The following is a 16964-nucleotide window of genomic DNA, read 5'->3' on the forward strand; positions in this document are numbered from 1 at the left end:
GGAACTACCCCACAGAAAAAACTCGCTTGCTGATCTGAGTCACCGCATAGCCACATGCTCACTAAATGCAGATTAGAACAGCAGAAATGTCTAGAAAGGTGTAACAGAAGGAAGGGATTTGGATTATCCCCTTGAGCATCAAATCAAGATTCACTAAGGCACGAAATAAAAATGTTTCTGGTACTCCTTGCAACAAATACTGTGCAAGTTTAGAGAACTGCTGCATCCAACACAATTCATGTTTTGTTTATGAAAGCATCTCCAGGGAATGGCCATAACTCTGGGCCAGATAAACCAACCACAAAAGACTGCTTTTAGTACAGGATCAACGCATCAATGTTTGGGAGCTCCTAAAACACAAAGCTTTAGAAAAATTTTATTTTGAGACTATTCAATTTGGTTTTTTGACTTGTATTTTGAAAATCTGTTAAGATTAAACTAGCTCAGCCTCAATTATTTCAAAAGGCACAAGTTTAAATGACAACATGACATAATATATAACATGACATAATAAATAACAAATGACAAACATTACATAATATGCATCCTACAGACTCCAGGCTGCTCCTTTTGTGCAGCTTTTTCCAGTTTCTTCTCCCTCAAAACTTCCAAAACAATTAACTGCCAGTAGCAGAATTATGTTAATGGCTCATCAGAAACTATATTACCAACCATTCAGTAGGTACCATGCCAACATTTTTTCTTTCATTTTCAGTGTAAGACAGTCTGATTTTTTTTTCATTAACTCAGCAACAAGTGTTTCCAGAATACAAAATAGCATACTGCTGAAAAAGACACTAAAACACCAATTCACACAAGTTTGAACACACGGTCTGGGACCACATTACCCACAGCTGGGATAATAAAAAAGCTGTAAATGTTTTCTGGACTACACAATTGTCAGTGAGAGGGTCACTGCCCTCGTGCTGCAAATGCCTTGGAAAGCTTGAATAAGTCTCCTGTATGAAAGATCAGAAAGTGAAGGAAGCAATTACATAAAACCAAAAATGCTTTGAAAGAAAATGTTAAACTAAAATAACACTTCTACACTCAACATCATGTTTGACTGCATTTCAGAAGGGTAATTTTTTTTTTTAATATTTCTGACAGGTACAAACCAGAAAAAGTAACTTCACATATTTTACCTGTCTTATGGCTACAAAACCCCCACAACACTTGGTCTGTACTGTCAAAAATTTTACTGCCCTCACCACTACACAATCTGCACAAAAGAATCTTCTCCGAAATGCAGATATAAAACATATGTATTATCTCTCTTAAAAATGCTTAAAAGGAAGTGTGAAGTAACAATTTTGAACTCAATTTTGACCCAATTTTTAACTCAAAGTATTTCAATATAAAACACATGGGATATTTGCTCCATAACAGCTCGGTACATTGACCAATATCTGGTTTTCATCAGCTTGAGTATTTTAACAACATGTGCATATGACCAGACAAGTATTTCATAAAATAAGGTGTAGCATACTACCCATTATTAAACCAAAGCAGCAGTCATCTGGGAAATCACTACAACATGGGCAAATTGAATCAAGATCAAGGCAAGTGCTTAACAAGAATAGGACACCTGCAAACAACAGAAAAGTGAATGGTTAACTTCATTTACAGATTTCTCTTCATGGACTATATTGTTAACAAATACAAGATGAGCTCTATCAACTGACAGGGAAGAAAACAAAACAATCTTTAGTTTACAAAGTGGTACTTCTAAGAGCAGAACTCAAGTGGTCAAAACCTGACCAAATCAGCTACCAGCATAAATGGGCAAAGATAGGTTGGTTAGTTATCCTGCTACTTTAATGAACAAAGATCGGTCCACTAGAAGCACCAGGTGTTCAAAAAACTGCCATAAGAAATAAAACAATTCCTCAGGAAAGTAGCACCGGCAAGAAAGGCCTAATCTTTCACTTTGTACAATGCATCCCATCAGCTTTCTATCTTACAAGTTCACACCTGTAAGAATTTTTTTTACCTTAGTTGTCCAAAGGACAGAATAAGACCTTCTTTATACATGCTGAAACTGAAATAATTTGATTGAGGGTGTGAATTCACCCAGACTACTTATGAGAAGATATAGTCTTCAATATGTCCTCATCACCTACTATTAAAAGTAATGTATATAAGAAAATGCAAAACAAGTCAACTTGCTACAAGGAAAATGAAAATCTTTTTTTAGTCTATAGGAAAACATCTCTCACAATAAAGTAATCAATAACTTCTTTTAAACAGCAGTTTTTGATAGAATATAAAACCAATATTAAATGCATCAAAACAATATTTTATTTCAGTTAAAAAGCAATTTAAAAATCCTAACGAACTCTGACATCACTATTTAGCACTACACCATTCTCAGGGAGCAATGGACAAAAATAATGAAGGGTGCTTTAGTAAACCAGTAAAACTAGTTATATGCTTAGCATGTCATGGAGCAGCTAGGACAGAAATTTCAGATTCCAGTTTTTAGACTAATTTATCATCTACCATTCTACTCATCCACCTTAATCAAAATTTGTGCTTTTATGGAAACAGTTCATGTAAAACATCAACTTCTTTTAAATCTTCTTATCCTGACAAAAGCTGACTGAAAGATATTTTTCCCCATCCCACTATTCAGCTTCTTCCACTCCAGTTCACATATAAAGCTGGATGCTTTTTTGCCCCCTTAAGAGCTCCACTAACGCAACCTATTTCATTTCCATATTACATACTCCAAATCTTACAGCCTTCTATCTTCCCCATCCACACAAACCACTCCAAGAGATGTGACAAGCAGGCTTTAAAATCAAAATACATCTATTGTACTGTCTTTCCTCTTCTCCACATAAGTACACCATCCACCACAGCCATGATTCCTCTCCATTAAATGAACACTAGACAGTCTTGAATGTAGGCTTAGGTTTCTTGCATTCTGGTAAATCATTCAGGGCCACTAATACTTTAATATTTACCCCAAATTTTATCGTCTCTGTCTCATCCTCCTGACTCCCAATTAAAGAATTGGTCTGCCCTAATGGCCTCCAACATTATTGGTTTTCTCCCACACTATTACTACTCTCAGATTTCTGGTGCTGCACTGTTTTGCTCTCCCCATTTATCAAGCCTGTAATACAGAAACTCATCCAACCACAATCTTAGTCTATAAAAATCACCTCCTGTTTTTTCAGATATGTCTTCCCCTAAAGATTATCTAAATTTAAGCCATATGATTACATGGCATCAGGTAAACTTCAGCTTGTTTAAAACAAGCAATACACAAAACTTACAGCCTCCACACAACCTTTCTTAGTTTATTGCTCTGTAATAGTCCAAACAGCTGCCTTAGTGTCAACTTTCACACAAAAAAAAAAAAATCACCATACAGCAGAGGTTGGAAGACACCTCTGGAGGCCAGCTACTCCAAACGCCTGGCTCGAAGTGGGGTAACTAGATTAGGTTGCTAAGGACTAGACAGTTTTTCCTATCTCCAAGGACAGAGCCTCCACAAACTCTTCAGAAAGCCTGTTTCAATGTTCAGCCATGAGTGTCTTCTTTGCTTTAAAATTACAGTCCTTCACTTGAATTTGTCCTTGTTGCTTTTCATCTTGTCACACAGCACCACTGAGATGAGTCCTGGACCTCATACCCTTCACTCCCCCAAACAATCAGGTACTCACCCACATTAACATGATCCTTCCGAGCCTTCTCCAGGCAGAGTTCCAGCTCTCAGTGCATCCTTGAGTGAAGGATGCTGCAGTCCCACCATCATCCCTGTACCTCTAAGCTAGACTTGCTCCAGCATACCCATGACTCATATTGGAGAGACTAAAACTGTCCTCTGCACTCAGACAGCATTTCTGGTGGTGTGCAGAACAGAAGGGTCACCTTCCTCAACCTGCTAACAATGCACCAATGGCTTTCTCCACCAAAAGCATGTAACTGTTCACAATCAAACTGATATTTGGTAGGCTGCTTGGCACCAATCAGCACTCCCCTGTCCTTCTTTGCCAAGCTGTTTTCAAGCCTCTCAGTCCCTAGCCTGTGCTGATGCATGGAGTTACTTCTGCCAGGTGCCAGACATGGCGTTTCCCTGGGTTGAGCTTCATAAGCTTCCTGTCAGACCATTTCTCCAGCCAGTCTGGGTCTCTCTGTACTTATCTGGTGCATTAGCCACCCTCTCCAGCTCTGTACCATCAGCAAACTTGATGATCATGTCACATAGTCCATGTCATTAATGAAGATGACAAATAGCCCCAGCAATCATCGACACCTAATCATTTTGTGCATCTCAAACTTCACATTCCTTCAATAGTTTCCATCTTCTATCACAAGCTATTATTATCACATCAATGCACCGTGTATACAGAAAACTATGAAAATTTGTTTCAGCTTCAAGCAGGAGATGGAACTTAACCTTCAACTGGCATTCCCGTGTGCAGTTTTGGGAACAACAATACAAAAAAAAACACAAACAAACAAACAAAAAAAAAACCTCCAAAGGCAGGCAACCAAGAAGATGTAGGGCCTGGAGGGAAAGCCTTACGAAATGTGGCTGAGGTCACTTGGTCTGTTCAGCCTGGAGAAGAGGAGACTGAAGGAAGACCTCACTGTAGTTACAACTCACTTGTGAGGGGAAGAAAAGGGGCAGACACTGATCTCGTCTCACTGGTGACCAGTGACAGAACCTGAGGAAATGGCCTGAAGGTCAAGGAAGGTTTAGGCTGGATATTAGAAAAAGATTCCTCTGCAAACACATGGTCAAAGCATCAAGCCTGCTGGAGCTAAAGAAGTGTTTGCACAATACTCTCAGGCATGTGGCATGACTCTTAAGGCTGGTCCTGTGCAGGAAGAAGAGCTAGACTGCTATGATCCTTGTGGGTCCCTTCCAACTCAGGATACTCTGTTTATTCTGACTCTGTGTTTCCACACCCAATCAATTTCTTGTGTTCCTCCCCAGTAACTGTACTTGACTTCCAATCTTTGCATTGCTGTCTTTCAGATCTGCCTTGCTACAATGTTGTTATCCACTTGCTGAAAACCCATACAACATGAAGTTTTATGGATGTAACACTTGCAGCAAACACTTTGGGATTTCTGCATAAAGTAGGGCCCATCATCAATGCACAGATTATAGGAGATAAGAGTTACTCAGGGAAAAAGCAGGAAGATGAAATGTCACCTCAGATCTAACATAAGCCTCAAATAACTTTCCAACTTTTCCTGCCTCTCCAATGTCCCAGTTTATGGTCAAACACTTAAGTATTTCTTTTGCTTGCTTTTAACCCTCAAAGAAGTTTTTGCAAAAAGACACTATTAATCAGATTACGAATTTGCTTAATTCCTTGCTCTACACATACAAGATCGCAGACAACAATCTGTTTGTTGTTAGAGTCACCAACACTCTACATCATCCTTGTCAGCAGCTACATAACTGGAAAAACTACTTACCTTGAGGAAGATAACCTGCATAAGACATTTAAGCACAAGTTGTTCAAGTTGAATAAAAGTTCATTTAAGTCACATACCCAAAAACAGATATGGCATTCTGCATGTGCTAGACATACTCCAGCCAGTTCCTGGAGAAGCTTCAGTACAATCACACTTAGCAGTTTTCAGAGTTTGGTTATCATCAGAAGGCAAGGGTACCTCTCGCCTCATAAAGCAGTAGCTGGATTATCTCCATCAGAGTCTATCAAAGTGTTTGTTCACTTATGCCTGGTAACACTTGACAGTAACAGGAGAGTTCTCTAAACATTGCCTTTTAAATCAGATTTACACTACAACCTATCTAGCTCCTATCTGCAACAAGATATGTCTGTAGCAGATCCACAAATCAAAGAAATGCAACTCAATCATGGCTAAGTGCATTAACTAGTGCTGCTCTTAACAGCTATCTTACCCAATCTATTGCTAGACAATGGAAAATACAAGTTTTAAAGAGGAAACAGTCCACCAACACACAAAAAGGTGAAAATGAGATGACAATGAGAAGCTGAGAGATCAGAGCAAGATAAACCTGGACACAAGTTACAGACTGAGCAGGAAGAGATGGTCAGAGTAAAAAGAAAGAGCTGACAAGACAAACAGGCCCAAGAGAAACAAAATTTTTATTTTCTCAATAATTAAGTATCACAATTACTACCCAATGAGGAATTATTAACCAAAGTATTAACTTCATATTTTAAAAAAAGCAGCAGTTAAACATCAGCTATGTAGAGGTCTTAGCTTAGGTTTGGAAGCCATGTTTAAGCCTTTTAATGTTGCAGAAATACCTCAGGAAACTTGAGTTTTATGTATCTATGCACACTGAATTTCCTCCTAGTGCATAGTAGTACACACAATAAGGCTATTAATTACTTTTAGTTACATCTGGGTTTTTTATTACCTGTATATGTTTCTGAAAAGTCTTGATTTTCACTCAGCCGACAAGGCCCACAATATAATAAATGTCAGATAAATGCAGAATTCATTATTTCTTCATTGACTACTGTAACTAAAAGCTTTTTAAAATTATTTGTCTAAAACCAGCAGTATGTTTATCAATTAAGTGTCACACACTACCGTTCCCACTTACACCCAAGAACCAAGGAAATGAGCAACCTCAGTATCAACTGACTGTGGCTGCCTGAAAGTGATTTCCATTAAGTGCTGTAATTAGAATAGCCACTGACAAGTGGGACAAGAACAATGAAAACTCAAAAGCAGAACATGACTTCACATGAATTCAGGTTTTTTTACCAGATACGTAAAGGCAAAAAAGATAAATAAATAGCTTAAGAGAGTTGACAAACACTATGTAACGTCTTTAATATCATTACTGAGTACCCAGACAATGGGATCAAGTGCACAGTACGTTCACAGTGACACTAAATTGGTCAGGAGTGTTGATTTGCTAGAGAGTAGGAAGACTCTGGAGAGGGATCTGGATCAATAGGCCAGGATCAATTGAGGTGGTGTTCCACCAAGGTGGAAGTAGTGGGGGTGGGTGGTGTGAGTGAGCTGCTGTGGGTGCCTAATTTCTACCTGAGCTTAAGCCACAACAGTGGTTCAACAAGGTTAACTGCTGGGTCCTGCTCAGGAGTCAAACAACTCCATGCAGTGCTACACACTGAGGGTAGAGTGAAAGGGACTTGGAGGTCCTGATCAACACCTACCTGCACCTGAGTCAGACATGTGTCCAGGAGGCCAAGAAAGCCAATGGAATCCTGCTTTATATAGGAAATAGTGTGGCCAGCAGGACCAGGGCAGTTATTGTCCCTCTTTACTTGGCACTGGTGAGACCACACCTTGTATCCTGTGTTCAGTTTTGGGCCTCTCACAACAAGGAAGACATTGAGGGGCTGGAGGTTGTCTAGAGACAGGCAACAACGCTTAAGAAGGGTCTAGAGAGCACGTCCTGTGAGAAGCAGCTGAGGGAGCTGGGGTTGGACTGGAGAAGGGGACTGGAGAAGTCTGGAGAAGGGGAGGCTCAGGGAGATCTCCTTGCTCTCTCTAACTCTGCAATGAGGGTGTAGCTGGGGGGGTTGGTGTCTCCTAGGCAACTACTGATAGGACAAGTGGACATGGCCTCAAGCTCTCTCAGAGGAAGTTCAGGTTGGATATCAGGAAGAATTTCTTCATGGAAAGGGCTGTCAAGCATTGGAATGGACTGCCCAGGGAGGATGCAGAGTCACCTTTCCCAGGGATATTCAAGAAATGGACATAGCACTTGATGCTAAGTCTTAATTGACAAGATGGTGATCAGTCAAACGTTGGAATCAATGATCTTGAAGGTCTTTTCCAACCTAGATGTTTCTGTGTTTCAAACGTATTCAAAGTAGAGGAAAGAGGTGGCAAGAACCAGATTTTGCAAAGAAAGAATGGAATAACAGTACGTTAGATATCCAAACTCTACAACTTTGAATGCAAGTACAGCACGAACCAATACAAAAGAAATATTGTCTTGATCTTAATCTCAACAACTGATAAAAGCATTTCAAGACAAAAAAAGCTTACTTTCTTGAATAACTCCATTTACCTACTTAATTCACACATTCTAAGTGTTTTACTAAATCAAACTTCTTAAATACCAATGGGAAACCACCGAAGAATCACTGTCTAGTCTACAGCAGCTTTACTGACATGTTACAACATTATCTTAATACTCCAGTGGCACAGATGGGACCTTCCAACTCACGAATACAGCATGGCTACACACAGTGCAGACTGAATACAAGCAGTACCTCAATGACTTCAAAAAAAATAAACCAACAATACTGCCTGTAAGGAGAAAACAGGAAGACTAATTACTTTCATCCTTCTTTATTGCCTGCAATAGGAACAATGTGTTATTCAGTATATGCCAACTATCATCTAATTCTATTCTAATACTGCATCTTCCGACATAAAACAGCAGTTTCTGTCCATAAGTGAAGATCCTTTCTTACCTCAGGGGTCTCAGAAGGGGTGCAGTGTGCTGTGTCTGCCATCCAGAATAAAACCAGTCTCTATGAGATGAATGGCACTAGTAGTGGTGTCCAGCCACCAGTATTTTCAGCCATAACACCAGCAATCATCGTTTATCTGGAGCCCTCTCCCCATAAACATGCTCCAGCATTCAAAGCCATTACCACCGATTACCTCCTTCACCTTCCCTTCACAGGACTATCTTGCTTGCAGGACAAGGCCATTCCTCCAGGTACAGCTCCATCAGACAACCTCCCAGCCATCCTCCCTCGCACAGAGAAATGCTAACAAATGGCACAGGCTCCAAGTGCACCAGCACAGTGCCCTCTCCAGCCGTCAGCTACATCCCACCACCTACTGTTTCCCAGCAGCACCACAGATGCTGCAACGACAGTTGCTTGGGATGGTGTCCCCCACTTCTTTATTTTTACTTCAAAGGGAAGCTGTGTGGTCATACTATGGGGAGCTGTGGTCCTTTTTCCTCAGATCTGCCAAATCACTGTTACCAGGGCAGCTCCTCCACAACTGCCTGTGAACCCAGAACAGTTTGCAATTTGGTCACTTCAGTGCTACCAGTGGCTCACCTCCAACTATGGGAAGCTGTTTTGCACTGAACTCTAAAAATCCCCATTGCCATCAGCCCACTACTCTGTCAAAGACAGCTCCTGACTCTGGCCCTACTGAGATGGCAATTCCAGAGCCCTGCTGGAAGCAGACCAGGGGCCTCAGAGGCTGAGACTGGATCACCCCAGTTCTTACCCACTCCATCCACAACTGACAAGTTTTCCACCTGTTAACATACAATTTATACATGCACTTGTAATTCCCATTAACAAAAAATACAACTCCTTCCAGATTTCACACCACTGCAAATACTCTAGATACAGGCCATACCAGGTCCAGCTGCTGCCTGCCTTCTCCACCAATTACTGTCACAGGCAAAACTGCCTCAACTCAGGCAATTCAATTTAAACTACTGGCAATCATCAGGCAACTAATTATCAATTTGAGTATTGAAGAAAAAAAGACAACCTAACTTTTAGGGAAGTACCTTTTGTCCTACTTCCCCAGGCTCTGCTTCAGTAAGAAACATTTCCCCCTCACCCTTCTATCTGAACTGCTCATTTGCATGGTTTCTTACCCTAAGTGCCTCCCCAGCCCTTCAAGCAAGATGACAGGAGGCAAGGCTCAGCACATAATGGTTTTTCTGCCATGCCTTACTTCTTACTCATTTTCTTCCACTGCTGGTTTTTCTTTAACTGTTACTCTGCTCTAGCAGGTGTAACTGCTCAGGAGTGACTACTGTACAGGTTGCAATCCCTTTGGCAGAGTCTGTGCCCCACTATGGGCCTGCCACGGGCTGCAGTCTCCTCAGGGGAGAGCCAACGATGGGGCTGCAGCCCCTCAGGGTTTCTCTACACCAGCATGGGTTGCCCATAGGTTATAGTCCCTTCAGAAGTGCCTTACCTGCAGCCCAGAATGCATTCCCCATGCATATCTTCCCCATTTGTGTCTCCTGCCCATTTCAGATGTCACTTATTCGTAAAAGAGTTATGAGCAGTTGCACCACATATGCTCACTTGACAGGCTGAGATTTAAGCATGCAATGGACAGTTTCAATCATGTTTAAAGCTGACCAAAATCAGCCATGCCCAAAGTAGTCTCTACCCCACTAAGCACCCTTTCTGCCCTCCAGTACCGAAATCCTGCCATTTGTGTCCAAGGTAGCCCATACAGCTATTTTTCAAGAAAGAAGTTAATTATCCAAATGAATATAAGATCTAAGGATAACTGAACTACAGTAGAAGAAAATTAAACTATTAGAGCTTATTAGCGACTTCACACTTTAAAAAACCAACAACCCTCCCCCCCCCAAAAAAAAAACAAACAAAAAGCCAACAACAAAACCACAAAAAAAAAAAAAAAAAAAAAAAAAAAAAAAAAAAAAAAAAAAAAAAAGGAAGCAGAAGCAAATCTTTGGTATCCGTAAGTTCAATTTGGAAAGTGTGGACTGCATAAGGGAAGAGTGAAGCAGATTGAGAACTGGCTGAACAGCAGATCCCAGAGTCATAATCAGTGGCACAGGCTCTGGTTGGAGGCTTGTCACTCATGATGACCCCCAAGGTCCAATAGTGGGCCCAGTCTTGTTTAATTTATCCAATGACTTGGATGAAGGGCCAGAGGCCTCCTCAGCGATTTCACTGACAACACAAAGCTGGGAGGAGTGGCCGATAGCCCAGAGGGCTGTGCAGCCCTTCAGGAGGACCTCAGCAGCCTGGAGAGATGGGCACAGAGGAACCGTCTGAAATTCAGCAAAGGCAAGTGCAGGGTCCTGCAGCTGGGGAGGAACAACCCCAGGCACCAGCACGGCCAGGGGGTGACCTGCTGGGAAGCAGCTCTGCGGAGAAGGAGCTGGGGGTCCTGGTGGACAGCAAGCTCTCCATGAGCCAGCAGTGCCCTGGTGGCCAAGAAGGCCAGTGACATCCTGGGCTGCATTATGAAGAGCATTGCCAGCAGGTTGAGGCAGGTGATCCTGCCCCTCTACTCAGCCCTGGTGCGGCCTCATCTGGAATTCTGTGTCCAGTTCTGGGCTCCTCAGTACAAGAGAGACAATAGAGAGGGTCCAGCACAGAACTCTGAAGATGACTGAGGGACTGGAGCATCCCTCATACAAGGAAAGGCTTGAGGGAGCTGGGCCTGTTCAATGTTGAAAATAGATGACTGAAAGGGGACCCAATCAGTGTCTATCAGCATCTGAAGGGAGAGTGCCAAGAGGATGGAGCCAGGCCCTTCTCAGTGGTGCCAAGCAATAGGACAAAAGATAGAAACTGGTGCACACGAAGTTCCACCTAAATATTAGAAAGGACTTCTTTACTGTGCAGGTGACTGAGCACTGGAACAGACTGCCCAGAGAGCTTGTGGAGTCTCCCTCACTGGAGATATTCAAGAATCATCTGGACACAGTCCTGTGCTATGTGCTTTAGGATTATTACATGATCCACTGTGGTCCTTTCCAACCTGACCCATTCTGCAAGCTTTGCTTTCAGTTGAGGGCTAAGGTTTATCACAGGTACCTATCAGATGCAGTAGGGCAGCAAGAAAGGAGAACAGATAAGCAAAAAGAAAGCAAACAGAAATTCAGGTATTTTCTAATCCTAGCAATGATGCAAGAATGGCCTTTTACTTAAGAGAGCAAAACGACTATCTACAAAGAGATGCATTCTCAATCCTTTCCCCACATAACCATAGAAAATTCCTCTGCCAGGTTCTATCTGCTTTGTCAGTCACTAAAATGCAAACACTGCTCACAAACTCTAAAGGCATTTTTACTTGGACTTATCCAAGAAGGATCTGACTCACTACATATACTTGTTTTACTAGCACTATCATTATTTCTCAATACAAAAAAGAAGTGTGCTTATGGCTGGCACAAGAGTACTGTGCTCTTTCAGTTGCTCCGCCGTACAGCCTTTGCAGTCAAACATCACACATTTTGTAAGTCCTGTGCACCCCGGTCTCCCACTACCACCGGGAAAACCACACTTTACAAGTGTATACCAGAACCCAACAACCACCAAGCCTTCGCCAGCAGCACTAAGGACTACAGAGCAAAGATCACCGCACAGAGCAAGACGCAGAAAAACCAGAGGACGGTTTTTACCCGAAGACCGACAGTAGGGACACAGCCGTGCCCTAAGCACGGCGAGCCCGACCCCCGCGTCTCTCGGCGGGGTCTGCGGGAGCCACACCGCAGGCAGGCATGCGGATCCCCGGGGTGACACCCATGTCAGGGGAACCGCCAGCCCGGGGCGGAGGCGGCGCGGCGGACGGGGCCCGCTGCCCGGGCGCTCCGGGCACGATGGCGGGTGGGTGACGGAACAACGCCGGCGCCATCCCCCCTCACCCCAGCGCTTACGTGTAGATGATGGACATGAAGTGCATGAGCCAGAGCACGACGAAGAGGATGAGCCCGAAGATGGCGAGTCCCTCCGAGGCCAGGGCCAGCACCGCCATCCCCGGGGGGCGCGGCGGCCCGGGCAGGAGCCGGCGGCGGAGCGGAGCGAGGCGGGGGCGCGGGCGGCCCGGGGGCGGCGGAGCGGCGGTTGCTGCGGGCGGGCTCTGGGGCGGCTCCGGGGGCGCCGCTGCTGCTCCGCACCGGCCTGCGCGCGGCAGCCACTGGCGCACCGAGAGCCGCCGCCGCCGCCTTTCTGTCAGCGCAGGAGGCGGGGCGGGCGGGCACATCCGTTACCGGCCCGGCCCCCGCCCGCCGCCGCCGCCTGACCTTGGGCCCGTCCCCCTTGGGCCGCCGAGGGAGGTGCGGGGTCGCGGCGGCAGGCGAAGGGCGGGGGCAGCCCGCCCCGCCCGCTCCGGCCGCCGGGAGGGGTGCGGGCGCGGCGGAGGTGCTGGTTCCGTGTCGTCCGGCTTTGGTGTTGGCCGCTGAGGAGACCGCAGCCCTTTGTGCTCGGAGGCGGGGATCGGGGGCAGACGGGTATTGCCGGTGTTGCCGAGCATCTCTGAGAAGAGGCTGTGGGAGCTGGCGCTGTTCAGTCTGGAAAAGAGAAGACTGAGAGGGGATCTCATTAATGCATATAAATATCTCAAAAGCGGGTGCCAAGACCAAGGTGCCAGAGTCTTTTTCAGCGAGGCCCAGCGACAGGACAGGGAACAGTGGCCATAAACTAAGTCAGAAGTTTCACCAAGAAGTTCATCTCCACGTGAGAAAGAACTTCTTTACAATGGTAGAGCACTGGAACAGGCTACGCAAAGAGGTCATGGAGTCTCCTTGTCCCGAGACATTCCAAGCCCACCTGCACTTGTTCCTGGTTCACCTGATCAAGGTGACCCTGCCTTAGCAGGGGTGTTGGACGGGAGGATCTTCAGAGGTGTCTTCCAACACTAACTTCTCTCTGATTCTGAGATCTAGTTCCGGGGGGCTGATACAGGGCTGCAGGGCCTTTGTTATTTTCCTTTATTGCTTTTGAGTCCGAACACTTTCTTGGTGATGTTGAATGCTGCAGGACGGGATTGCTATTTCTAGCATAGGTGTGCACCTGTGAGTTGCTGGCAGCGCTGAACTCTGTGAGTCAGAGCAGCTGCTCCAAGGACTGGGGCAATTCCAGCAGTCATACTGCCATCTGTGGAGCCCAACCAGTGCTAAAGCAACCTGGTGACTACCAGCCTTGGCTGTGTTTGAGTTAGTGTCCAGTTAATGAAAGAGTCAATTGCTCATTGCTAATCCTCTGAGCCAGCTATTCTAGCCTTTATTTCATTACAGTGCTTATGGCAATTCCTATTACTGTGATGTGGCTCCATTTTTGAGGGGGTTCATATGCAGAAACCTCCCAGCACTTCTGCTATCTTTTACTCTTTTACAGTTCAGCATTTTTGATCTGGGGTCAGAAATAACAATTTATCTCTCTTCCCCCCACCCCCCCCCCCCTTTTTGTGTAATAGGCAAACATGCATTGCATTAACTGTTTTAAATTTAACTCCATTAATCTGGGGTATGCTGTGGGAGGATAAAATGACTTAACTGGCTGTGCCTTGACTATACTGAGCTTGCCAGAAGAAGCATAGCCTTACGTAAGAGACTATGTTTACCTGTACATGAGAAGGTATAGTTTTTCTCAGGAGTCTTCACCAATAACACAAGCTGAACATTACAGTATATGCATGTTCTCTAATTTTTATTTCCTCCACAGCTCTCTCTTATTAATGTAGGTTCAGGAGTGTTCATAAATTATGCTAAGAACTCAGTTGTGGTTTTGAAAATTATTCTAGCCACCACAATAACTGTAGAAAGAATTGGGTTTCAAGTTAGCTCTACTTGTATGTGAGAAGTTAAGATCTAGTAATTTAAGGGCAACTTAAAAAGGGATCTCATCTGGTGTGGAATTGACCAAATTAAAAGTACAATTTAAAACTAAAAGTGTAAAGCTACTAATAACTGGTAAGAACAGGTGAGGTATCAGTCCATTCTAGTGCAAACACTGCCTGTATATTCTGTAGTTCCTGGTTAATGTTAGTTTCCACATAAATAAATCATGGGGCCAGCAACATGCCTTTTCACTGGCTTCAGTGATTTCTTATTATAACTTCCTTAAATATAACTTTTCAGGTAAAACAAATTACCTTAATTTTCAAATTCCCCTATTGTGTTTGTATGTCATTTATAACTGAGAGTGGCAGGGGTTTTTTCTATTTGTTCCTTCATTTAGAGTGTAATGATCACATTTATATTAATTTAAGATTGCCTCAATGAGCTTTATAGGCATTTTTTAGCCATGATTTGAATTGCCATGCTCAATGTTGGCACAGTCACAAGACTAGTTGAGTCAGAGAATTCAGAGGTGATACGTATTAATTGTTGGAATATAGCTCATATAACCCTTACCAAGTTGGCTTGCACCTCTCTTCTAAGGCAGAAAGAGCCTATGCAAAAGATTATCTTGGCTTAAAATATGACACTACAGGGAATTGAGGAAGATTGAGGGCCTGTCTCCAGTAATCAGTAAAGCAAATAATCAGAGTTTATTAAACTGAAGCAGTAAAGCTTATTTTTTTTGTCCTAGAAGGTGTTTGCCTGGGAGATTAGATTGAGAGGCTGCTTATTGTGCAACAGGTAGGGTCAATGACTCCATGCAAACAAACTTTGCTGAGGCTTCTTCATAAATAAAAGGAATAGAGGTACTGACTCCTGTACTTCAGCCAGCCATACTGATGAATGAGCAGTCCTCAAGCAATGTTCCATGGGGAGCCACCAAGCTAGTACATATAACTTTGTCTAGAAAAGGATCCACCTTTCTGTCATCCTCTCTGGGATGTCATTCTGCCCCCTGGTTGCATGGGGAGAAAGAACTCTCTCATGAGGTGTTTAAGATAAAAAGCTGCAGCACTCACTGTTCAAGTTGATGTAAGGTTTAAAACCAGAATCTTCAGTATACTTTGAGAATAGTAATGGAGAAAAATCAGGTATAGTAAAGCCTTCAGCCTGAGCAATTTCTCTGGTAAAATTTGCTGCCACATGGATTCTTTCAGCGGGTATACTAAGATTAGTGGGGGGAGCAAAGAGTAAAGGTTGCCTGAAGCAAGGGGCCACCTGGAGTTGTGACAGTTCAATAGTAGGGGACGTGTACTTGGTCTCCCCTCTGGAAGTATGGACTACAACAACTCTCAGAGAGCAGTGTTCTTCAAGGAGGACAAATCTGCCTACTTAAAGGTGCCTCATTATGCCTTGGGGCATGATACACCCTGGTGTTTTAATCAAGTGCTTGGGACTTAATGCAAATGTTCAAATTAGGAACAAAATTAGCCTTTCCATGTGCTATAAAGCTGCTGTTCTTGGTTCATTCATCATTTTGCCAAAATATTGATTAATTTTAACAGTGTTTGAGTGTAGTTTTTTGGAGACTGAAAAAGATTAATTTAATACAAGTCTTTGTCATAAAGGTCCTAGGTGGCCTAGATATGAGACTTGTTCCAACAACAAAAATGATGCAATAGAAACTCTCATGTAATTTTGAAGTGATAAAAAGGGATAAATATAATTAGTTAATAAAGGAACAGTAGTGGATTAACCTGTAGTGATACTGGTATTAATGCTGAGAAGGCTGTGGAAACCAAAACCACTAAAGTTTTTCTTACTGGTATACCTATGAAAGGTTTTAGCCCTATACAGACCTCCCAATTTTCTTCTCAACCATCAGTTTCTGTTGAAAACCATTGCTTACATAAGCTTTGGAGAGTGAAAATTGATCTGAGTCTCCATCCTCAGATGGCAAGACAGCTTGTCCTCTGGATTTCAGTTAAAATTGTATTTAAAATCCGCTGAAATGCTATTTCAGAATTTTTATTAGTGTTTCCAAGTACATTTTCTCCAGTTCACTTTACTATTACTGTTTCCACTTAGAATGGTACACTGAGGTTCTTGGCAAATAGAAGGCAAGAATAAATTTGCTTTCTCTTGCTTATGTGTAATTTTCCTTATGATAATATAAAATAAGGGGACAGACAGTGGAAGTTTTCTCTTTGCTTAATGATTAGATCCATTAATGCATCTGCACCCTGAAACTGCTTTGTAAAATACCTTATTATAAGGGGAACATGCATTGGTAAGGATTGTGTGTCTTCGAAACTTGGTTCTAGTAATTTAAACTCTGAGATGTCTGTCATATTTTATTAAAAATCCACTTTTGTTCCTTTTAATTAAATCAAAGAAATGCGTGTATTACAGCTCTGCATGTTTGTTACTATATAAATACTCTGCCTTGCATCTTCCTCTTAAATGTTTAGATTAAGAATAAAGTTTGCAGTTATTAGTTGGATTTGAAACAGAAATCTATGCAATTGCTCCCTGCTTGTTAGCCTCCATGCCTAAGTGAGTTTAGTACTTATATTTAAGTCTTAGAGCGTTTGTGAATATAAAAGCCTGACTAGTAGGAGCAAGAGTGAGACACCAAAAAGTGACAGTTCTACCAGTGTCCTCTTTGTTTGGCAGTAACAAGCAATCTGATCTGCATGTG

The 16964-nt window shown here is 43.0% G+C and overlaps 1 protein-coding gene across 1 annotated transcript in view; it reads right to left on the reverse strand.

Moving 5' to 3' along the window:
* Nucleotides 1-13552, reverse strand: part of UGCG (UDP-glucose ceramide glucosyltransferase) — a 37140-nt gene extending 23588 nt beyond the window's left edge. Inside the window, exon 1 of the mRNA XM_038124715.1 lies at nt 12359-13552. Within this exon, the coding sequence (XP_037980643.1) occupies nt 12359-12684 (326 nt within the window). The 5' untranslated portion in view covers nt 12685-13552. The remainder of the gene's footprint in view (nt 1-12358) is intronic.
* Between the last annotated feature and the right edge of the window lie 3412 nt (nt 13553-16964).

This window comes from Motacilla alba, chromosome Z (genome assembly GCF_015832195.1).
Source record: "Motacilla alba alba isolate MOTALB_02 chromosome Z, Motacilla_alba_V1.0_pri, whole genome shotgun sequence".
Classification (NCBI taxonomy): domain Eukaryota; kingdom Metazoa; phylum Chordata; class Aves; order Passeriformes; family Motacillidae; genus Motacilla; species Motacilla alba.